Source organism: Euleptes europaea, chromosome 6, assembly GCF_029931775.1.
Source record: "Euleptes europaea isolate rEulEur1 chromosome 6, rEulEur1.hap1, whole genome shotgun sequence".
Lineage (NCBI taxonomy): Eukaryota > Metazoa > Chordata > Lepidosauria > Squamata > Sphaerodactylidae > Euleptes > Euleptes europaea.
The window spans coordinates 35,879,565-35,905,057 of NC_079317.1; the positions used below are offsets into that span (position 1 = coordinate 35,879,565).

Below are 25,493 nucleotides of genomic sequence, written 5' to 3' on the forward strand. Positions count from 1 at the left end.
TGTCGGAGGATTTTGTTTGATGCTCCCTGAAGGATGCAAGCAGTCTCAACATTTCTTCCTCTAAATGTTGTTGTCCCAAATGAGCCCAGAAGCTTCTCCTTGCTTCCCTTCTTCAGGTCACCTGTTCAGCAGTGCTTTATCTTTCACTCAGCAGCACCTGCCCCATCATCTCTCCCACTTGTGTTTTAATTTCACCTTGAATCAACAAGCTGCAGTACAAATTTGATCCCTCCTAGTTTCCTGGCACATTTTGGCTTCAGTACCACTAGGTGGAGGCCCTGTGTCATTCTCGCATGAGATCCACTGCTGGTTGCTTGCATGTGTATTTTCTGCACCCGGCTTTCTCTTCTGAAGGACTACTGAGTATAGAATGACCGTTACTTAGAGGGAAGATGAGCAAAAAGCTCTTCTTGTGACCTCTCCCTGTGGATCTGCCTTGATTGTGAACATTCTTAAAACAATAAAATATTCACAGCTCTACCAAGTCCTTATGTGGTTTTTTTAGAAACGGTACCAGTCACCTCAGCTCAGGTTCCTATGGAAGGTCCTACCATGAGCTCTGCACCAGCAAAGCCAGCACCTTTCTACAGGCATAGCAGGGGGTTACTAATCCAAGGAGTTGGCTGATATGCCACCAGCAGCATGCCTGACTGGGACCTTGTGCTATTTTATATATAGCTGGTATGTGCATTCCCCAGTCTTCAGCTATGCTCAGGGTATTTTCGGTAAACTTTGTTCCAGGATGCTGCAAAACTTAAGTGAAGCTGCAGCAGCATCAAGGAGGGATTTCAGGCCACAATGTTAATCTTCCTGGAAATCACAGCCACCTAATCTTTTTTAATCAATGTTTCTTAGGCACCACCTACCCCTTTTCTCAGGCTGACCCTTTTCTCCAACTACAGCTCTGCTCACATCAGGCTCTGAGGCTGCTTTCACACACACTGGATAATGGACTTCCAGTGCATTTCTGCAAACAGCTGCTCAAGTGCATTGAAAAGTGCATTATGCAACATACGTGAAAGCAGTGAGTTTATACAGAACTAATTTTCCAAATGCCCTTCTGCATTACTTCTCTTCATATAGTCTAGATGGAAGAGATTTTCTGTGCCATTTCAGTATCCATTCACAGTAAGAAGCCAGTACCTATAGTTGTCCTGATAGATATCAGGTAGACCTGCTGCTTTTATTTCACTAAGCCTACCATATATTTGAGTATCCTAGGGATTCCCTATCAATTAGAAATAATGTAAACGAGGAAATATTGTGGCAGAGCAGTTCATCTGTAACTCAGTAATCCCTAAAAGGAAATTATTGATAATACTGTTAAAGTTTACCCCAGATAAAAGGAGCAATCCATTTTAAACTACAGACTGAGGAGCAGCTTGTTTCTTCTGTATCAGCCAACAAGAACATAAAAGAAGCAGCCAGCTGCACGTATAGTTATCACTTACAAACTATGTTTGAGCTTGGACACAGGAGACAAATATAGCAGCGGAGTTTTAATTTGCAAGCCTTTCAAGTATGCGGGGCCAGGGTATGATGGTCCACATAACAAGACCACCACTCCAGAGCCCTTAAATACACAAAAACCACCATGGCTATATTGTAACGTTTGATGCAGTACACGGTTTCCTTATGAAGGAACCACAATCATGCTGATAGACTAACCTACATACAGAGATGGCTTACGCAAGGACACAGCCCTTGATTCGCAGAAAAGCAGGCATCAATATCTCCCCTCCACCCTGCTGTCAGTGATGATCATTTGCTCTAAGAAGTTACGTCTGGACTCAAAACACTGTCATGGCAGATCGGGCTGTAAGATCATGCTCCTACGGCATCAACATTTTAGGGCCTATTTAGCTCTGTGCTAATTTCCTTGACAGCACGATACAGACTGTAGCATCAGGCCTACTGCCCCACCTTATACCCAAGCTGCAGAATTTCTTCCCTTATCCCTCCATTCGGCCCTAATGCTCCCACTGAACTGTAAGTTCCCTGAAGGTAGTCTTGATATTTAGTGCAGCTCATTAGGGTAGACTGGCAGCTCCCTAGTAAATTTGCTTCCTTTCCTAAGAGCAAGAAGGGCAAGAATGCTGTAACTTGCTGAGTCCACCTCCTTTCCCCCTCTTATTTTCATACACACACACATAATTTTCTTGTTTTATTTCATTTAAAATCTGTTGCGTTAAATAGTTTAATTACAAGTTCTGTGCAGCAGACAAGAGTAATAAACCCTGCAGGTACTAGCCACCCTCTCACTCAACAATACACGTGCATTCTATTGTACTAAGGATATGTCCCCGTGAACCAGCAGGCTCTGGGTTGAGAAAACAGGCCACAACCATGGCCTCGTTCCAACCCTTAACAGCGCACAATCAGGCCTAGTCACTGCAGACAGGAAGTTGATGGAGCCATCCACTGAGGATTAGATGAACACGGGACAGCTGCAGAGGGTTACCACCTTCCCCCAATCTCCAGTCAACTTGAGAATCAAGTCCAATAGCTACAGGGGATGCCAATTCTGCCCTACCAGAGGTTAAAAGACAAAAGAAAACTTAATGTAGGAGAGAAAGACCTGTTTGTTCTACCTTCTTGATCCTGAAGGCATGGTACAACAGAAGATGGGGAGGAAGTCCTTGAAAGCAATCCTAGAACTGCCTCTCGGCTAGTACTACAGGGAGTAGAAAATTGCTGGGAAGGCAGATGCCCATGGCAGCATCCTCTCTTCCGGTAAAAAAAACAACAAAAAACCACCAGGTGGCTGGAGAAAAGGTTTACTCTCCATTGCTGGAAGTGTGTAAGATCAGGAACTGTGACAGAGTCACCTCACTGGACCCCAGGCGAACTTTTCTGCATGACAGCTAGAGTCTTCACGCTGAGTACAGGACCAGAAATCACCTTTCCCTTTCCTGGCATCCAGTCCTGGTAATAATGAATTAAAGCTAAAAATTCTGTGCAAGAGCAGCCTTAGGAGGGAAGCTCTAGCCAAGCAGCTTCGATCCCCATGAACGTCAGGAGAAAGGTGAGGCCAGATCTACTTGAGAGTGAAAACAGCAGGCTATATCAGAACAGCCTGTAACAGCTACTTGTTTGCCCTGGGAAGAAAGTGACCCGTCACTTGGAAGAGACAGGAAAGGTGGATGGCACACTACCCTTGGGGTTCCTTTCGAAGCAACCCCCTGCCACTATGGGAGAGGAAGAGAAGGAGACTGGAATGAAGTCCTGCTGGTTCCTGAACGTCCCTCTGTTCTGTCTGCTGGTGGCTGCATCCTTGCTCTGCTGGATGGGGTACTGCTGCTGCTGCCCTCTACAGGTCAAGCAGCAGCACACGAGGATCTTCCACCACAGCCTTGATCTTGCGCAGGAAAGTCACCGCCTCTCTGCCGTCAATCAACCGGTGATCATATGTCAGTGCCACGTACATCATGGGTCGCACCTCAACCTAAGGGGGAGAAATGCCACCATTAAGCCCTGTCTTCTTCAGTCACCTTTTTAGACACAAACTGACCAGACTGAGGGGATCAGGACAGCGAAGAAGCCTGTCACTGATCCCCAGATAAGAGAGACGTTAGGAATTCTCAGAATACAGGCATATTCTGCATTTGCTGTGCAGCTGCTAGCAGCTTCTAAACAATCTAGGAAACCTCTGTCTGTTATTTATTTAAAAAGCTGCTCTAAGTTTCATCATTGCAGCTACAGATCTGAAAATTGCTGATAATCTGGTCATGCTAATGCAGAGCACAACTCACCAACAGTTTACGGGTTTTTTTTTCTGTATTCATGGGCTGAGACTTTTCACTAAAATAGGATGATGAGAAAAGGGGAGAGAACTAGGAGCCTGTCTTGTGTTTCTACTTCACTTTCCTAGAGGATTGGTTGGGGTTCCCCCACCCCACCCCTTTGAGTAGCCTTGGTACTGCAAAGGTATTTTAGATTTCATTTATTTAAGCCTTGCCTTTAACATTTCAAACAAACTTCACACATTCTAATGTCTCTATAGCAGCCAAGAACCTAAAAATTTGCCAATCATTTGTTATTCTGTAGCACACCTCCACACCCTCCCACCGCACACAGTTCAAAATCCTTTTGTGATCACTCCTCTGTGTTCTCCAGCAAAGAGCTTAGTAGTAGCCAATGTTTCCAGTTGGTGGTCCTTTTCTACTCTACTTGGCAGGTCAAGATTAAAGGTACCTGACTTTTTAGTCTAGGCTAAGTCTCCTAGGAACATTACCCTTTCCAAACAGGAATAATTTTTTTGATGAGTAACTCCAAGATGGGTCAGGATTACATTTAATTGAACTCAACCACATTGGCAGAAACTGACTGCACAGGGGTCTTCTGCATGACTGGCTCCTGCCTACATGGATGGGCTCATTTAAAGGTTGTCCCAGGAGTGAGGAAACCACTTATGGAAATGCAGTCCCCACGTTATTAAAGCAATGTCTAAAGGGCCCTTAAGCCGTCTGGGCCTTCCACATGATACTTACTTTGCCTCCAATAGCAACAGGTCTATCAAAGATGCCATGCATGCCCAGGATAGCTGACTGAGGGGGGTTGATGATTGGTGTCCCAAAAAGGGATCCAAATACACCACCATTACTGATGGTGAACGTGCCACCATCCATATCTTCAATGGCAAGCTCATTTTTGCGAGCCTGAAATGAGAAAAAAAAATTAGTTGGAACACAAGAAAGTATCGTGCGATGGGAAAGGGATCAGGGAACAGAAAACAGGATGCTGGTTCCCAGCTGCCAAAATGCCTAGCCACTAATACCATGGACAGCTCTCCCCCACCGGCTGAGACAAAGGCCAAATTACACCTGACTGGGTTGTGTAACTCCTGCAGTGGTCCTGGCTCTAAAAAACCAGGGAGGGGGGAGAATGGGTTGGTGGGTGCCTTGACATACAGCACTTAGATCAGAATTGCCATGCAAGTTAAGAATCGTCTTATTTTGCCAGAACACAGACCAGTAAGCAGAAAAGGAATGCAGGCACATTTACTCCAGTGTGAGGGAAAGTGAATTTCCTGTAACCTCACCACCCTACAAAGTGCATAAATGCATGCCAGACAAAACATGATGAACAGCCATTTCCCTGAATGCTGCTCCTGTTTCCTTCGGAGGTTTGTCCTTAAACTCTGATAAATGTGAATCAGGCTTGGTTTCATACCATACGGAAAATTACACATGAAGCTGCCTTATACTGAATCAGACCCTTGTTCCATCAAAGTCAGTATTGTCTATTCAGACTGGCAGCGGCTCTCCAGGGTCTCAGGCAGAGGTCTTTCACAACACTTATTTGCCTAGTCCCTTTAAGAGATGCCGGGGATTGAACCTGGGACCTTCTGCATGCCAAACAGATGCTCTACCACTGAGCCACAGCCCGTCCCCATCTATGACCAAAAAAACTGAAAAGGAGTTTTATGGTAAAGACTTAACAAATTTACTCGGCCACAATATACCTGTTCGTCTTTAAGGTGCCACAATGCTCCTTTTTTGAAGTAACAGGCTGTTATTCTGTAATTAATCCTTATCAAAATGGCTTTTGTCCAAACTGCTCAGGATGTGGTGATGGCAACTTGGCTTATGTGACTTTCAAATGGGATTCATGGAGGTGAAGTCCATCAGTGGCTACTAGCCATAATGGTTCAATGCAACCTCCACATTCAGATGCAGTGTTAATCTGAATACCAGATGCTAGGGACAGGGTAACTAGGGAAAGCCTTCATGCCCTGCATGCGGTATTCCTGGATGACTTCTCTTAAAAACAGGGTGCTGGATAAGATGGGCATTTCGCTTATTTCAGTAAGGCTCTAATTTTATGTTATATTGTTTCATGGTTTCTGGAGGTGGTGAGCTCCCCCTCACTGGTAATCTTCAAGCAGTGGTTGGACGAATGCTTGTCAGGGATGTCTTAGGCTGATCCTATATAGAGCAGGGGGTTGGACTAGATGGACTATACGGCCCCTTCCAACTCTATGATTCTATGACTGCGCAGATGCATTGGTGGGCTTGTCATCGGACATTTTGCCCAAATCAAACTGCCACTTTTTACCTGCTATCTTTTTAATGTCTCTTCTAGGGAACAGTAATTTCCCCCTTATTCCCCCTCCCCAAGGAAGTTGTGTGTCCGTTCTCACTCACAGCACTTCATCTCCCACCCGTCCAATTTACCTTCTCTCCCAGCTCACTGATGCTTCGTTCAATATCAGCAAAGTTCATCGTTTGTACATTCCTGATGACTGGCACCACGAGACCCTACAAGGAACAAAAATCTTAGGTTTAAATGCAACAAATATCACAGTATAGCGAAAGCCAAGCAGCACAAGTTGGCATCACTTAGAAAAGAGCTTTATTTAAGGGAAAAAACAGAGACTGGAAGAGCCCAAAGAATTAGTGTTACCAGTAAAATATTATATTGTTGTTAGTCTGTGAGAGACAGGCTGAAACAGTAACTTAGGGCCACAAGTGGTATGACCTAACTTTTCCAAAGCAAAATTTTGTGGCAGGAACCCAGGAGGTTCCAACTTCACCTTGAGGAGCAAAAAGAATGGAAACTGCCCCCAGCTCACTTGCTTGAATATAATAATTTTTCAGTCTAAAGCCTCTTTTGCTCTCCTATGCAGTATTAAGGAAATCTAGTACCCCAGGTAGAAGTTTGCTTCTCAGTGCATTTTTCAGCCGCTAGGAGCCCTGTTTCATATAGTATCCTTTTTCTGAAGACACCTTTCTCTAGACAATGGCTGTGGGCCAGTACTGTAAATTAAGCAGTCCGTCCTTGTGTTTTGTTTAATGATATGAGCTACAGGCACATAAGAGTTTTCCCAGCCCCCTCTGGTGCATCATGTCCTTTCACTCAGGAAAAGGATCCTCTCTACATAGTCAGGCCATTAGGCCTCTGGTCGGCCGCCCATCTGGCCCAGGAATGTTGCAGCTGTAACCGCAGAACAAGACAGGCTCGTGTATGGTATGTGAACTGGTTTTTCACTCCACTCAAGAGCCAACCCTCACCTTTCCCCATTAATCTGACTGGCAGGCTTGACTGGCCAAAAGGCAATCCCACATAACATACCCTAGGAGTGGCAACGGCAACACTGATATCCACGTATTCCCTGTACACGATCTCTTTGGTTGTGTCATCGATCACTACATTGAGAAAGAAGAATTACATCAAGAAGCTCCAGGAGCCAAGGTTCTACCCAGGAGGGCCCAAAACAAGCCCTTTGATCACTGAAACCAAGTATGGGAGAAGACCAAGTCTAATTTCCCCAAGCACAAAGAAACATGAATGGTTAGAAATTGGATTAAGATCTTCTCAGACTGCAAACAAATTTCATTTTAGTCCCTTTTCAGAGGCTGAATCTCTGGGACTGAACTGCTTCCTCATTATAACAAACTTAAATGAATATGGCAAAGTGTGCTTTAGTTTACTATACAGAAGATTTGAAGAAGAAGAGTTGGTTTTTATATGCCAACTTTCTCTACCACTTAAGGAAGAATCAAAGCGGCTTACAATCACCTTCCTGTTCCCTTCCCACCAGACACCCTATGAGGTAGGTGGGGCTAAGAGTGTGTGACTAACCCAATGTCACCCAGTTAGCTTCATGTGTAGGAGTGGGGAAACAAATCTAGTTCACCAGATTAGCCTCCGTCGCTCAAGTGGAGGAGTGGGAAATCAAACCTGGTTCTCCAGATCAGAGTCCACTGCTCCAAACCACCGCTCTTAACCACAACACCACATTGGCTCTCTTAACTGCTTTTAACCACTACACCAAGCTGGGTTAAACTGTCACTCCTTCATCCACATTTGAAAACCCATCTGGTCAGAAAGGGCTTTTCCAGGTAAAAGCCACTGTTCTGTGACAAGTGCCATTAAGACCACCAAAAGCAGAGCGGAGACTCTCTGTTGAACGCTCCACTTAATTATGAAGTCTGAAATTCTTAAGTCTAATAGAACTCTTGTTCACTACCGGACAAGCTTCATCTCAGGAACGCAGGGCTATTCCTCTCACCTGCGTTTACACTGGGCTGATCTTGCAAGGCAAAGGCTGCAGCTTTCACAAAGGCAGACATAAAGCCAAGCTTCAGATTGTGCTTCTTCAGGAAGGTTTCTTTGTGCCGAGCTCTCATTTCCTGGATGTTACTGAAAATGCCACAGAAAGAATATTTACTATCAAGGATACTACAAGTACTAGGATGGAGAGCAAGGTCCAGCTCCCTATACTTATAGGCCCCATTTCTTTGACCATATTTCAAAAGCCAGGACACAGCATATGTTTTAGGGCTATGTCCTTGGAAGGGTTCTTTGAAACATTCTTGAAAGAGCAGAAAATAGCAGTTTCCATTATTCACTTATTGCAACCACACAGACTGAACATTTTTCTCCTGACAATTTTAGACAGAGATGGAAATGTTAACCTTCAGCTCCCACTGCCCAGACAGTATGGCTTTACCGAGGCCGTTTTTAGAGTCAGTGCCCCTTGAGGCTGAGACTGTTTTCCTTTGTCTAATCTTGTTTTGAGCTAGGATTACCATCCAAAGATATTACTGCCTCCCAAGGCACAGGAACTGCCGGAATGAAGTTGTGGTTTGAGAAGAGGAAACCATCAAGGGCAGCATTCGCAGCAGACGCTAATCCACCCCCCGCCCCCCCGGGAAGCAAAGGGCCTCGGCCTAGGTCCTTGCAAGACGACCACACAGCATATGGGCTGGGGACAATCAATTGAAAACAAATTACTGGCTACAGCAAGAGCTTAAGGCCAGAGTAAAGCGAAACCTCCATTAGCCTGCGAAAGGAGATAAGTTGCAGCACTTCCCCTCCAATCATGGCTGTTTTGCCAACCTTATTATTTCAGACACAAAATATTTACATGTTTTGTCTTAAGAAGGAGGATAGGATTTCATGCGGCAATTTGATTTGGGCACCATTTCCCTTAATGCACTGAAACATAAGCTTCCTCCTCCCCAAACCCATTAGGGATCAGGCCAAACAAACACTTGGTTTGAAGAACGGTGGCTCCCTCACTGTCAAACACAGACACAAGGGACACGCGGGGACTGGGTGAGAACTCCAGGACTATTTTTTGGTAAGCTGCACTACAGCTTAGTACACTAACCACCAAGAGAGGATTATACAAGAAAGTCTTCCACACAGTAGCCAGTTTTGTTTTTTTACCTCTTCTAATTGAAAAAAACAAGTTCCACCACAGCATGCTCCACACAGAGCTACAGCCAGAAGTATACCTATCACCCATGGACATTAACACAACTCTTGAGAAGAAATACATGAGCTCGGTGAGGATCTCACCACTGATATGTGCCTAATCACCCAAAATTCCTGCTATTAGCTAATGCAACAGGGAGCAAAATCAACTGGGAGTCTGGTTCTTTACCTCATGTCAATTTCATTAAAGGTGGTCAGCATGGCACATGTATTTTGAGCCTCTTTCAGGCGCTGAGCAATACGTTGACGCATCCTGTTCATTTTCACCTGAAGGAAAGAGAGAGAGATGATGAAAAAGGTATAATGCCTGGAACAACGCAAAAGAAAGCAGTGAAGACCACCTTTTCCTTAACACAGTGGGACAGGTTGCCACACAAAATAACACAGCAAATAAGTGATGTCAACCTTTTTCGGGGCAATGAACCCAGAAAACTGCTATACTGTTTAGGTCAGCTACAGGTTCTCAAGTAAGCTTACCAACTTCCAGGTAGTGCCTGGAGCTCACCCAGAATTACAACTGATTTCTAGACTACATAAATTTATTTTATTTTATTAGATTTTTATCCCGCTTTTTCATGACCAGGGATGAAATGGTTTCTCTAGATGAAATGGCAACTTCAGAGGGCGGACTCTATGGCATTCAGAGCTCTTTCTCCTCTGCAGACTATGCCTTTCCTGGGTTCTGCTCCCAAATCTTCCAGAATTTCCCAAGGCAGATATGTTAACTCTACTTGCAAACCTAAAGAATGCTTGGCTGAGAAGAAGATCAAACCAAATAATGCTATAGGAATTTCAAAATCAAATGGATAGACATTCAAAGAGGTTCATGGGCTGGGACACTGAGCAAGCTTGCAGCAGGAAATGCAAAACACACCACAGTTCCAAGAATGACATAAGCAGTGTCGCGACCAGGTTTGGTCACATAACCATGGGATTATGTTACTGACCACTGCTACTGCAGAAGGAACCAAGGTACAGTTCATGAAGCAAGACCTCCTGCATTCAGTCACTGCCTAGTGGCCATACATCACAACTTGACCACCACATCTTATGAGGGTCTGGCGGGAAGCTTTCTCTTTACCCTTTCTGAGCTAAAGAACCATCCCTCTAGTCTGCCCCAACCCTCTAGTCTGCCCCAACCACTCCTGCACCACCCATTCCCCACTGCCCCTCTGCCAGAAGCTCGGAAAAGCCTCCAATTACCCTCTGCTCCGATCTGGCACCTTTGCTGGCCCCAGGTTCCACAGCCGGAGCAGCCGCTGGAGCAGCAGCTGGCTTTACTGCGGACACTGAAAGCAAATGAGAAAATGGTGTCAAGGGCTTGAAAGAATAGGTCTGATGTGCTGGTGAGTGAAAGATTAAAGCTAAAGCCAATTCAAGAAGGAGCCAGAAGAGTTGTTTGGGGTGCCTGAAGTTCATACAGCAGGTGAGAAGCCGCCGAGCCAGCAAGTATAGTTACTTCTGCTCAGATATTCTAGTTAAGTAATACAGATGGGAGCGAGTAACTGAGGAGGACTAGAGACTGTTAGGACTCACCTGGTTTAGAATCAATAGGCAGTGTTGACACAGGGGGCACTGGAGGCATCGTAGTGGGAATTGGTGCTGCAGGGGGAGGTGCAGCAGCAGGCGCAGGGGCTGAAGGAGCTGCCACCACCGGTTTTGCCTTAGCAGGTGCAGCTGAATGACAGAAAACAAGACCGTCACAAATGCAGGTAGAAACCAAAGGCACGTTTCTTCAGATCATTGCAGCAGGCTGTAAAAAAAAAAAAGCACTCTTTTGGACCCAAAATTATCCATTTTAATATTAAATTATAGGATTGCTGGCTAGTACCCCAAAATAGTATTGTGTCCACAGAGGCTGCAGGAGACACACAAATCAGATATCATGAGTTAGGTTCCTTTTACCCTGATTAGATCTGAGTCTGTAGGTTATGCCTTGAAGCTGATCACTAAGCACACGTGAAGAGAAGGTTCTAGTGGTTTGAATTCATGGCCGTTTAACTTTTCCTCATCTTCATCTTTGATCTGGGACAACCTAGATCAGGCACAGGGTACCAGCTGGCACCTTTCCTGGCGCCCACCAAGAGTCAACAGTGACTCAAGAGTGAAAAAGTGGGAAAACAATAGTTTGACATAAATTCGAAAGCTTAGTCGGTATTCAAACCATTATTAATCAAGCATATTCATTAATCAAATATTTTTACATTTATTTGATTATATAGTCATAATTTTGAAAATCTATGTATCAACCAGTTTACTAAAATATAGATAAAGAACAGTTACATTTCTCATTTATGTAGACATGTTCTATTTTCCTAAAATGTATTAGTAATCAACTTGCTAATATATAAGCATAAAAAGATTGCCCTCTCTCATTAAATTGTTCCATCGATTCGTTACATGAGGGATTCATCAAAAAAGTCATTTTGGCCATGTTAGCATAATCAAGCATTTTGTTTTTCCATTCTTCAATGTCAGGCACTGACGCTTGTTTCCAAGTTCTGGCTAGTACTACTCTTGCAGCTGTTGTAGCATATTTAAAAACATCACTGAGTTCCTTAGGCAAATCAGATGGTACTATACTGAGTAGAAAGTGTCTAGGGTCCAGAGTTATTTTTGTCTTAGTTATATTCTGTAGTTCACATTGAATCTTCTTCCAATATGTTTGTAATTTAGGACAAGTCCACCAAACATGGAAGTAGGAACCGTCTGTCTCTTGACATTTCCAGCAGGCCCCTTTTTTCCCCAGAAGTATTCATCTGGGAGATCATGTTGGGTGTCAAGTACCATCTGTAAAAAGTTTTATACCAATTTTCTTTAACTTCTTGGCTCACAGTGTATTTTAATTCAGAGGTACAACAGTGACTCAAGAGTGAAAAAGTGGGCATGGCCAGATGGGGCTTTTGCCCAGCAGGGCTTCTGATTGGCTATGCAGAGTTTTAAAAATGTTGCTTTGATAGCAGCTGCCACCAGAGCACAAGGATCTTCCCTGTGTGCCTGAAGGTGAGCAATATATACGCAAGAAAGTATTTTAAAAATAGTATGTTCATCCTGTTAAACAGAACTTCTGCCAGAAATGCTGAAGAGATACTATTAGAGATATGTATACCCTCACTCCCTGATAAAGTTGCCAACCTCCAGTTGGGGCCTGGAGATCTCCCAGAATTACAACTCATTTCTAGATCAGTCCTGCTGGAACAAATGGCAGCTTTGGAAGGTGGACTCTATGGCATCATATCCTAGCTCCCAGGCACTCCCAAATCTCCATGAACTTACTAAGCTAGAGTTGGCAACACTACTCCTTGGCATTTTTTGATGGGTTCTACCTCCTACAGCTGCCATTTTGTGGTCATGCCCACTTCCCTGTGTAAGCATTCTAAAGATGCCCATAGGCTCCAAAAGGACCTTGACCAAGGTCTTCATCCTTAGGGAAACTGCAGTAAAGGAGTCCGAATCTGTTACCTTAGTTTTGGCTACTAATGAAACGCTTTTGGTCACAAAACAGCAGCCACTAATTAGAAGACTATGGAGATCAACTGCAGCCTTAAAATCCAAGCCTCTGGAAGTCCAGATAGACTTACACAGACACAAAGTCCCCCCCCCCTTCTATTTTGCCTTTCAACATGCTCGCACACTCTAATGTTTTTCTACACTGTCCATAGAGGACTGCAACCGTCCTCTATAATGATACAAAAAAGCCCAATCAAGTCTGTATGATACAGCCCAGTTACAGAATCTGGATCAATGCAGATTTTTGTTCTTTATTGCAGAATCCATCATGACCTGATTGAAAATATTTGTTGGTATCTCAGTCTCTGGCAGTCCTACCAGATAGCACAGAAAATTATCTGTTTAATTGCATGTTTTTGATTTACCTCCACTTTTCCTGAGTTTGAACAGAGGTGTTCCTCCTTCCACTTTCCCCCCATCAGGGACCAGAAGTGCTTCAATTACACCAGCTGTCGGAGCTGGAACCTGCACAGATGTCTGCAGACGGAAGATAAATGAATTCCCAACTCATCAAGGGAAGGACACAAGTATGAAAATGGGACACTAGAACAAGAATTAATGGCAAGTTAAACTGTAGCAGAAGACAAGGCAGGGAGGTGCCGTGCATGCACCACACCTTTAAGTACATATTTCCAGCCAACTCTAATTCATCACATGAAGGGATGGGACACAGAAATAGTTAAGAGCTATTAACAGGTTCAGAGCCTGTGAAGGAAGACTGTGGCACAACATGTAACACCTTTTTCTAGTACAAAAATGGATTTACTGTCAATCTGTGAAAGATGGAGGACAAGCCAGCTCCCAGCTTGTTCAAGAGAAAGCAGGAGTATTTACTGTTATCAAAGAGTATTAAACTGCTTGGGGTCATTTTACTGTCTTGGCCTATGTTTTGTGATCATTAACATCCACCCCATGCTGGGGAGTGTCAAGAAATTAAAAAAACAGGACATTTACCTTGTCTGTTTCTATCTCACACACCACTTCATCCTCTGCTACTGTGTCTCCCACAGCTAAACAGTGAAAAAACAGCAGTAACTACAGGGACAGAGTTTCACCATTTCCTTCCAACCCACAGAAGTGCTTCAAAGCAGCCCACATTTCTCACAACGCAAACTTGTTAGATCCTAACAATGGGTTGTACAGACATAACTTGGGGGCTGTGAGTCCCTTTATAGACCATTGCCCTTGTTGTAACTAACATGCATAGGGCGATTTTTAACCTACAGAGTAAAAGCATCCAGAGCTGTCCCCAGTCAGGACTTGACCGTTCCCACAGTGGCTCAGAGTGAAAAAGCAGCCTCTTACCTTTCTCCCACCTGACATCTCCCTCTGTGACTGATTCTGCAAATGCTGGTGTGTTTACTGTAACAACTTCTTCCCCTGCAAAGGATACAAACATATTTGTGGTGGAACAGGATTTCAAGTTCTGCCATTTCTGGCTCTGGAACATATGAGAACAATGTGCCATTATGAGAAAATGATGTCCACAGAAGAATTACAAAGTAAAGGCAGATGCTCCCTGAAATGATTCCAGCCTTACTGGCTCTCATGCCTTAAAATCTCCTCCTAATACAGCTACATGGCACCACTCAGACTTAAAACCACCCCTTCCACTGAGTTGTTGGCCTGGCAGCTTAAGTCTCATCCCAGCTGAAAGAAAGCATAAACATGCATAACTATTGTGCATATTCAGTGTTTCTCTTTTTCCTCCACTATCTCCTGCATTCTCAAGGTTTACAGTGTAAGCTTGTCACAGCAGGGAGCTACTTTTTTTTTTTTGCTTTTTATTCTACAAAGTACCATGCATGTTGATGGTGCAATACAAATAATAATAATAATTTGAAACACTGGAAAGGTCATAAAAGATCAAGCCCAGCCCAAATATTATGCTGTCAAGTCCACAGGTTCATTGAACTATGCAGGAAAAAACAGTGGTCCATCAGTTATTTCGTTGTTTTTCTCTCACTCTTTCCCAGGGTTCCTTACTTATGCTCAGAGCAACACTCTGAGGGAGGTTGAGAAACTCCAACTGGCTGAAGCCCAAAGGCTAGATGGGGATGTAAACCTGGGCCTCCTTTGTTCTCCAACACTAACCAATATACTGCACTGGCAAACAAGGAACAGTATGATAAAAAAACATATTTAAAGTGTTGGATCCAAAGTACTGCAAGTGGAACAGAACTTTCCTACATTGCAGCCCATGGTGCCCTCTGAAAAGCTGCACCCAGAGTTCAGGGCACCCCTAGGAGCCACACTGGCCTCAATGTGGGATTTGCAGTGGGAGGGAAGAAAAAACTATTGAAATCTATCCTTTCCTCTAAGTGTTGCAGTCAACCCTGTTTCGTATTACCACTGCAAAATTATTCAGACCAAGAATGTGGAGGCAAATTTATTCAGGGTGCAAGGCTACATATACTTAAGCAGGAACTTCAGCCTCCCTCTACTGGAAGCAGGCTTCTCAGCTACTTACTGCATGCTGCGGTGGTTCTGAAATAACGGACAGTGAAGACACGGGAGCCGTTTACTCTGTAGAGCATGAAAGAAGAAAATGCTTAATTTGCCACTTGCCGGAAGCTTGTAAGTCGTGCAGATTTTGCACTTGGGCTGTCATGGTTTGCTGGATTCTTAATGAACTGCCCCCACAGTATTTTTAGTTTGCTTATCACAGCACATTGGTTTATGCACTATTCCAGAAGGAGCCTAATTTTAGGCACTCAACAATCCAAGGAAATCGTATTTCTGAAATTATCCTGGCCAGGTAGCTAAGTGACTGAGAGACCAAGGGAGATTCGGAATGTAACTGAACCGGCTTAAAAACCAAAACCAGGCTTGTACCAAATGTATTTATGGTTATTCACCTTTAAGAGCAGCACCACAGGGAATCTCAGTCACTCAGCTCAGATAAACTCTCCTCATCTACCCATATGCAGGAGGGGCAATGACTGAGATCAAGCTGCAGAATTCCAAATGGACAATAAATATTATTCTGGTTTAGTTGTACCATAGATAGCTGCAGTGCCAGTTTCCCTATGGGGCTGCCGGTTTCCCCACAAAAAGCAGCCGCACACACACTATTCTCAGTGTTCACCTGCCTCATCACTAGAAACTCCTACAACTCATGTAGGAGCGATTCTAAACATTAGAAAGAACTTTCTGACAGTGAGGGCTGTTCGATGGTGGAATGCACTGCTTCAGAGGGTGGTGGAGTCCCCGTCTTTGGAGGTCTTTAAGCAGAGGCTGGATGTCCATCTGTCAGGAGTGCTTTGATTGTGGGATCCTGCATGGCGGGGGAAGGGTTGGGGTCACTGGGGATGTGGGGGGAAGGTAGTTGTTAGTTTCCGGCATTGTGCAGGGGGTTGGACTAGATGACCCTGGTGGTCCCTTCCAACTCTATGATTCTATGTCGCTCCTTCAGAAATTAAACTGAATTTCTGCAGAGGCCCCACTAACTTCTACAGATATACAGAAAGAGCACAAAGTGGGTGATATGAAACAGACCCACAAGTTCACAAGGTTGGAAGAGACCACAAAAGCCATCCAGTCCAACCGCCTGCCATGCAGGATCCCACAATCAAAGCACTCCCGACAGATGGCCATCCAGCCTCTGCTTAAAGACCTCCAAACACGGGGACTCCATCACCCTCCGAGGCAGCGCATTCCACCGTCGAACAGCCCTCACCGTCAGAAAGTTCTTCCCAATGTTTAGGTGGAATCGCTTTTCTCTTAGTTTACTGCGTGTCCTAGTCTCTGGAGCAACAGAGAACAAGCTAGTTCCCTCATCAACATGACATCCCTTCAAATATTTAAACATGGATATCATGTCACCCCTTAACCTTCTCTTCTCAAGACCAAGCAAACCCAGCTCCTTAAGTCTCTCCTCATAGGGCATGGATTCCAGACCTTTGACCATTCTGGTCGCCCTCCTCTGGACATGCTCCAACTTGTCAACATCCTTCTTAAATTGTGGAGCCCAAAACTGGACAAAGTATTCCAAGTGAGCCCTGACCAATGCAGAATACAGATCCAGTCCTTCCTCACCCCTTCAGCATCTTCATTCCTGTATTTTCAAATGTCAGTTATCACAGTGAGATGGAGCATTCTGAGGTCTCTAACATTAAACCTGCAGGGCCCTCTCAGGCTGTGGAATAATTTTGCCTTGCTCATGGTCATGTCTGAAAGTCAGCTGACTTGGGGGCAAGACTTTGAGACGTATGGAATCAGTTGCACATTATGATGTTCCTTATGACCCCTTGTTTTATTAGAGAATGTGTGTGTGCGCTGTCAAGTCACAGCAGACTTATGGTGACCCCTTGGGGTTTTCAAGGCAAGAGACGTTTGGAGGTGCCTGCCTCCGCAAGGACTGAGAGTTCAGAAAGAACTGTGACTGGCCCAAGGCCACCCAGCAGGCTTATGTGGAGGAGTGGGGAATTGAACCTGGTTCTCCAGATTAGAGTCTGCTGCTCTTCACCCACTACACCATGCTGGCTCTCTCACTATTATTAGAAAATACTGATACATAAAACCTCGCTATCTTGAAAATGGAACACATTTAACTTCTACTACTGGTAGCAAACATTTCTGATTGGCTCATACTGGGAAAGATCTCATGTGTCTCCCATTGGGTGCTGATAAAAAATGGAATGGAATCTCTTAATCTTAGATAAGATACCCTCGCAACTTAAAGTAATAAATATCCTGTCTTGCTCCATTAATTTTCTAAATAGACGGCTGCCTTTTTTAGAGTACATGGAGACGGGTACAATGAAGTAGAAGATGCAATGAAAATATCATGTGATTTGTATTTATTAAGCACTACTTCTAACTGAACATATGATTACTATAAAAAGCATTAATGTGATCCGCTACTGGAACATATATTGATTGTACTGTTACAGTATTTGTTGAAATTTTTGTTGTTATATTATTAAAAAATAAGAAGTCCTTAACTTTCAAGAAGGCCTTAACTTGGAGACAGGTCTGTGAACATTCATGTGATTCTATGATCACACCACATAAGTGTGGAAACTTGTAATGGGCACAGAATTTAGCAGCCTGAGAATCTTAGATTTTGTTAGAAAACCACAAGTGCCTAGTCCTGATAGTTATGGAGACTAGAAGTGGGAGACCTGAAAAGATGAAGGGGGAGACTAAGCATGACTGATTGGGGCCTTCAGTACCCTTGGTATCCTACCTTCCCATGACTGGCTAACAGTGCCATCCTAAGGAGAATTACTTCAGTCTAAGCCCATTCATATCAATGGGCTTAGACTGAAGTAACTTTGCATAGGATTGCCCTCTAAATTAAGCAAAATAAGTGGATACTACTTAAGTCATATAATTTGTAGAATTCAAGGATCCAGCTACAATTGGCACAAAATAACCATAACTATGTTAAATATGCTTGATGAATTATTGTAGGAATCATTTTCCCATCTTAATACAGTGTAGAAGTTCAATTTAACTGACTTCATAAGTTGCATACTTACAAATGCTTCCTGCTGTTGGCATAAATTGATCCCTGGCATCGAGAAATACCTGTAAAGCAGAAACTAATTCAGCTAAAATCTGGCAAGCCAAGTTAACAAGTGACTCAAAACAGTTACCCCGCCCCCCCCCCCAAAAAGCATGAGACAGCTGCAGAAAATCACTGCACAAATGCAAAGATACTCTTCAAGAATGTTCTTGTTTTCAGCGATGAGGGTTTTTGGGAAGCATTTGAATTGGAATTTTTTCCAGTGTCCTAAACAAAGCATGATCTGAGCTAGCATGTTTATTTTGACATGTTTTTAGTAAACACAATGTAAAGAGTACCCCTATGTTAATTGTATGACCCAACAGCAACATATATTTCAACTGAAGTGTTTAATCAGGAAAAAATACACAAGTGTGGTATTGAAATAATACTTTAAAGAAACAGAGCACATACTTTCCTTACATTGTTTAATTTAAGGAAAAACGCTTAAGGCACTCGAAACTGTTGACACACTAAATTCAGCACACCCCAAAAAACAGTGTGTGATATGTTGTGGATGAAATGGTCCACTCATCTGTTCCAACAAAATTTAACTCTCTTCCACAGTGGTCACTGGGGCACCTCAGTTTTACTGTTATTCTCTGTGGCATCACTTGCATTACTTCTTAATTCCATATCAGATTGGTGACTGCAATATTTCTTTTACCATGCAATAAGAGACATAAATGAGAACTGTAGATTTGGTTTGGGTTTAACCTGCATAACCAATGAGAAGAACTAGTAACTTGATTTTTAAAATTTGGATTATTACATACATTTGTAGTTTTATCCCACTCCCCCCCACAAATAACTTAGCCATAAGTAAAACCAACCCATACTATCTCACACATTTTCTAGAGATTATCACCTAAAAACATTTACAACTTTGAAATTGCCAAATTTGCTTAATATTTTATTGGCAGTCCCATCCCTTTATTTTATGGAACAGTTAATATTTAGACATTTATTTCACAGGAAAACAGCACTGGAAAATTTCTACAAAATGCTCTGTATTGTAGAATTTTCTGCTCTGCATCTCAGCATGTGTTTTTATAAATAAGCCAGCCTCAAGCCAGACTGGCATGGTTAACAGTCATCAAGCAAGGTAACTTATGGGAATGCACTAAAGTAAGATCCTACTTAAACCTCCACTACCATGGGCCACCCAAAACTTTTATTTATACCCTGCTTTTCTTCTCTGAGGACCTAAAACAGCTTATCACACAGTTTTCCCTTCCTCCACTTTATCCCCACAAGAACAACCCTGTAAAGTGGGTTAGGCTGAGAGAATGTGACAGGCCGAAGGTAACCCAGTGAGTTTCCATGGCAGAGCCGGGATTCAAACTCAGCTGTCCCAGGTCATAGTCCAACACCCTGGCTCTCCAAATCATTCCATTTATATCTCTGGGGAGAAATTCCAGCCATCCCCAATGCTTTTGTGAAATATAGTTAAATTACACATAAAACAAATGGCATAGTGATGTATGACACTTGTATTGAGTAAATAACCAAACCAACAGAACTGTTTCCATGTTGGAGTATTTGAAAGTGGTCTTTGCACAAATTACCATAACAATAAAGCTATTTTCACCTGCTCCATTATGCCCACTGTTGAATAAAAGCATAATCAGATGAACAGTTTTTCCCCCTAGCCAAACATTAGGAATGGGCAGGAGAGGCACAGTACTTTCACACTGCAATCCTAATCAGAGTTACACCTTTCTAATTCCACTGAAGTCAAAGGGCACAGAAGGATGTAGCTCTGTTTAAGATAGCATTGTTAGTTTGCACAGTATTCATCTAGATAAATGAGACATATTTCCCATATTTCAAGGGTGGGGGGTTGGCCGGGGCAGGTTCCCTAGGAATTCTCTTGAAACAAATATAATCTATAGTTCAAAAAACCACCACCACCTCTAGGCTTTCTGAAAGGGATTCTAAGGGCTGAATCTGTTGAAATGCTTCCACTTATATAGTGACTTGTTAAAGAAGCACATACATGCAGAAAACGAATTCAGTTCAATATGTTTGTATTATTTTCCCTTTTGACAATCTGAGAGAAGCATTCTAGAGAAGCATCTGTAGTCTTGTTTGGGGATTATTCTTGAAAAATATTTGGATCCATTCTGGCATAACTTATATAATAATAATATAATGTTGTGGAAAGTGCCGTCAAGTCACAGCTGACTTATGGCGACCCCACAGGATTTTCAAGGCAAGAGACATTTAGAGGTGGTTTACCATCACCTGCCTCTGTGTGGACTAAGAGAGTTCTGAGTGAACTGCGACTGGCTCAAGGTCACCCAGCAGGCTTCAATGTGGAGGAGTGGGGAATCAAACCCAGTTCTCCAGATTAGAGTTCGCCACTCTTAACCACTACACCACACTGTCTCTCAATAATATAATTATAATATTTTATTCATACCCTGCCCTCCCCCAGCGAAGGCAGGGCTCATACATACATACTTCTGTACGTAATTGCTAATAGGACCTTTTAAGAAGTTACTGCCTAAGTGAGAAATTGTAATCAATACTTCGTAGGTTTTTGATGGCCTTATCCAGCTTTCCTTTTTTTCTCCAGTTGTGTTAATAATAAAGTCTGCTTAGTATCTGTGTATAAATTATTTATACTCTACTGTAGTTGATATTTTTGGTTATGTTTTCCTCATTACAATGGTTTCAAAACATAAGGTATTAATATCAAATATAAAACTCACCAGAGAGCAAACATTTCCCCTGTGGACAACTTCCCTATGAAAGAGAAAGATGATATATTCATCAAAGCAAAGAGTATTTAGAAATAACTGAAGGAGGAATTAACGACACTCCACATTGCAAACTGTAGAATACAGAACAGGTTTCTTATACTGCTCTGAACTACCCTAATGCCAGGAGAAAGAAGTCCCAAAAGAACCCATAGTGTCTTATCCTTCCACAAGCATTCAGATACAAGTTTTATCACATGACCTCAAATTTCTTGATCTTTCTCTTATAATAAAGTGAAAGACATCAGGAAAGAGGAATGGGTTCTTAAAGCCTTGCCTTTTCTGTGGAAGGTAGCTGATAGCTAAATACAGACTACATACACTAGCTTGCAGGTTCAAGCTTCTGATCAAGGATATATCATCATAAAAGATGGCATTCTGATTCAATCAAATAAGTACAAATTATGTTCCGGCCATGTATACACATGTATTTCTAGAATGAGATGCTGTAATTTGAGTACGGCGTAGTTGAAAAGATGGGTTCTAATCCTTGCTCATCCATGAAGGCTGTACACCCAGCAGCAGCACAATAGATAATAACACATCAAATCATCCCACACATCAGTGAACACTGCAAACAAGTCCCTGCACCCAGTGAGCCTACTACCCAACTGACAACAGAGAAAACAGACCAGGGAAGATAACAAGGGAAACGTGTAGTACAATACAGCGTATCTCCTCAGCATCTTCCTGAGAAAATATTTTAGAAATGTTAGGACTCTAGTCACATCGGACAGTACTTTCTCATTCACATCAGGGAGCACAGCAACAATTCTGACCTGGTACAAGGTGGAAATTAACATCCTTGCTCCAATATAAGGTCACTTAGATGTGTTTAAAGCAATTCAGTCATACCTTCACATTAGATAGGCTTAAGACCACAACATTGTTTGGGCCAGGGACTAAGCCAGCAAATGGTTCATAATGTCAGTATTGTCCTCTCAGACTGGAAGTGGCTCTCTAGGGTCTCAGGCAGAGGCTTTTCGCATCTCCTACTGCCTGATCCTTTTCACTGGTGATGCAGCGGATTAAACCTGGGATGTTCTGAATGCCGAGCAGATGCTTTATCACTGACCCACAGCTTCTCCCTCATTCCATTTAATTCCATCCTACCTGCCAAATAAAAACAGTGCCTTCCACAGTCTAGTCAGACTGGGAAGCTTTGGGCAGCTCTGCTTTTTTCCTCCCAGTAACTCCCACTTATAGTGACACAAGAATAAACACTAGGCCTCACTTTCAATTTAACACATCAAACTAGACCATCAGCTGCACAAATCTTAAGGCCATGTGGGATCTTGCTGGAAGCAATCATTAGATATTTTCAGGTTTTTTTTTTACTTCATCTGAACTCATCCCCTACCCCTTTAACCATTTGCTCCACAACGAATTCCCTCCTCAACTACTCTCTTCACCAGTTTTTCCTAGTCCACTGACAGCTACAGCCAGTTGCTCCTCTCCTGAGGCTGATAACTTCAGCATCAATTACACAGTTCTTCATCCATGTGACACTGTCAATCTGACCAATATTGCTTCCCATACGTTCCTTCTGTATTTTACTGATGCTGGAAATGAAACTTTTCAGCTTTCGTAATAATTCAGGTCCACAATTCTGAATTCCTTATGTTCCTCCTTTTTTTTTTCTTTTTTACAGAACAACCCCAAACCTTTTCATGCCCCAATTCTTCACTTGGTCTTCCAAATGCCTTCCTTATTCGATACTTAAGAGGCTGTAATCAAAGTTCCTTTGCTTGATCTGGCTGTTCCTTTTATTCAAATTCTTCCTACGACTTTTTCGGTTAACCATGCTTCAAACTCAGATGTCTTCTCCCTGACTCATTCATTAGTTGCTCACTGATTTTTGTCTGAACACACCCGATGTTTATTTTAACTTGTTACCTCCCCTCATGATACAAAGATGACAGCTAATTCCTTCATCTTAACATCTTGGGGAGGGGCTGGGGCTTAGTGGTAGAGCATCTGCTTGGTATGCAGAAGGTCCCAGGTTCAATCCCCAACATCTCCAGTTAAAGGGACTAGGCAAGCAGATGATGTGAAAGACCTCTACCTGAGACTCTGGAGAGCCGCTGCTGGTCTGAGTAGACAATACTGAATTTGATGGACCGAGGGTCTGATTCAGTATAAGGCAGTTTCATGTGTTCAACACTCCCTGAAGATAATAGAAGCCCTGGTATTGAGAACATAACTCAACGAGGATATTGTTTGTTAGCTAATAAAACGTGTCTATCCCTCCCCCTTATTTAACTTCATTTATAGCCTGCCTTTCTGCTAAGGCTCACGGTAGATAATCTGACAATTACTATATAAGCACGTGCCTTAATGACACAATAGCGTGCAAGGACATAATGTTGGCGAAGCTTATTGCCAATAAATTAGTTACATGTACTTGATAGTTCACAGTGGGTAGCCGTGTTAGTCTGTTTGCAGTAGTCAAAAAGGGCAAGAGTCCAGTAGCACCTTAAAGACTAACAAAAATATTTTCTGGTAGGGTATGAGCTTTCGTGAGCCACAGCTCACTTCTCCAGATACAGCTAGAATGTGAATCCATCCAAAAAAGACTGATGGATTCACATTCTAGCTGTATCTGAAGAAGTGAGCTGTGGCTCACAAAAGCTCATACCCTACCAGAAAATATTTTTGTTAGTCTTTAAGATGCTACTGGACTCTTGCCCTTTTTGACACATGTACTTGATAGGACAAAGAAAACAGATCAGTGGTTACTTCTGCACTGTGCCCGATTGGCAACGGGCAAAGCCTTAGGTGCTTGCAGCCAACCATGACACAAGGGCAATTAGGGTCACGGAGCTGTACGACTAACCTCACGAGCTACGAACGAGCAGCCTTTTGCATGCATGAAAAACGCGCGCGTTTCCACACGAACACGTCCTTCGGGCGTCGAAGGCCTTCAACGGGGCTCCAACCTTCAGAGCCACCTTCAGATTCCTGGCCAGATCCAGGCTTGCAGCCGTCCTAATACCCCCTCCGTTCATAGCCCCAGACTTTCCTCCCACACGACTCATCTCACACCGGGGGAAAGGGGCGCTGCTCTTCCGGCGGAGGCGGGGCTGCCATCAGGATACACCGCCGGGGACAACAGCCCCCTAACACCCCACTTCGGGGCCTTCGGTCGTCCACGGGCAGGAGGGAGAACAACGGCTAGGACTGCCGCCTTTCCCCCGTAACGGGCCCAGCGGCCCCGGCCTCCGACGCCCCGCGTCTCCCTGTTGCCCTTGGCGCCCGTTGGCCCACCGCAGCCCCCCGTGCCCGGGGGGGCTCGCCGCCGCCCTCCTCCCCCTCCTCCCCCTCCTCCCTGCCTTCCTTTCCTTTCCTTGGCCGGTACCTGCTGAACGGCGCAGAGGGAGCGACCGAACGCCCGGTTGAGACAACGAGCCCGGGCCAGAGAAAGCCACAGCATCGCGGCACGGGGAGCGGCGACGGCACGAAAAACCCCAGGGCGCTCGCACCGGAAGCAGGCCCGGCGGCGGAGACCGGAAACGGCCTGGGATCGACCAACCGAGGTTGGGGGGGGGAGGAACAAGTGGGCTGTACCAAGTGTGTCTAACCGAAGAGAGTGGGTTGAACCGTCCTCGGGGAGGAGCCGGACTGAACCACGTATCAAAAAAAAAGGGGGGGGACGATTCACCTCGAGACGGGATATGGAGCCAGGCGGGTTGGGAAAGGGGAGAGAATCTGGGAGGCGACCGCAATGAAAACGCGGAAGTCCTTTGTTGCTGCGATGGCAGCGGCAGCCAGGTCTCTTGCACAGGCCCTGGTCGGATCTGTTCCCAGTCTTCACAAATTGGCATAGACAATTATGGACTGTCAAAAGTTATTTAAGGTGCCATCGTAAGAACACCTTCCCCACTGAGTAGACCTGCTTAGGATTGCTCTCTTGGTACACCAACAGAGAGAGAACTGCTTTCCTGGATCAGACCACAGATTCATACACAATTCATGATCCTGTTTCTGTAGCAGCGGCCGGCCAGATGCCTTGGGTAACGATGGCCATTCCCTGTCGTGTTCAGGACTGGCCCAGTATCCTAGCTGCATCTACCTTAGCCTCGTTCGTGGCTGGGTGAGAGAGCTGCTGCTTGCAATTTTGAAGGAAGAGCATGGAGACAGTTTAAGCCGCGCATCCAGCGGGAGATATGGTATTGTCCGGACTCCAAAGAACCTGAGTTACAGCTTTCTGATCTTCATTAGACCATTCTGTCACATAGACACGGTTGCAAAGGGAGGGACAGAAATAAAGAAGAGTTGGAAATTAAAATATGGAAAGCGGTATCCTGGTTTATTCCCTGTCCTATTTTTAGGTTGCTGAGGCCAGGGTGAGCAGCAAAATTGTTATTTGCATGTGGTTGGTAAACAACTATGGACAAATCCCAGTTGCTTGTTCCCAGCATCTAGTAATCATAATATTGAAGTTCCATTTAACTATCATGGCATAAAGTAAACATCAAGCA

The 25,493-nt window shown here is 43.9% G+C and overlaps 1 protein-coding gene across 1 annotated transcript; it reads right to left on the reverse strand.

The window, feature by feature from the left end:
* Positions 1 to 3,258: 3,258 nt before the first annotated feature.
* On the reverse strand, positions 3,259 to 24,464 carry DLST (dihydrolipoamide S-succinyltransferase). The gene is made up of 15 exons (XM_056852198.1): positions 24,371 to 24,464; positions 20,965 to 20,998; positions 18,222 to 18,270; positions 15,206 to 15,261; positions 14,041 to 14,115; positions 13,690 to 13,745; positions 13,101 to 13,212; positions 10,762 to 10,902; positions 10,429 to 10,514; positions 9,395 to 9,492; positions 8,015 to 8,145; positions 7,075 to 7,148; positions 6,177 to 6,260; positions 4,491 to 4,658; positions 3,259 to 3,445 (listed from the first exon to the last, which is right to left on the reverse strand). The coding sequence occupies exons 1-15, from the start codon at positions 24,443 to 24,445 to the stop codon at positions 3,311 to 3,313; spliced, it is 1,374 nt and encodes a 457-aa protein (XP_056708176.1). The 5' UTR covers positions 24,446 to 24,464; the 3' UTR covers positions 3,259 to 3,310.
* Between the last annotated feature and the right edge of the window lie 1,029 nt (positions 24,465 to 25,493).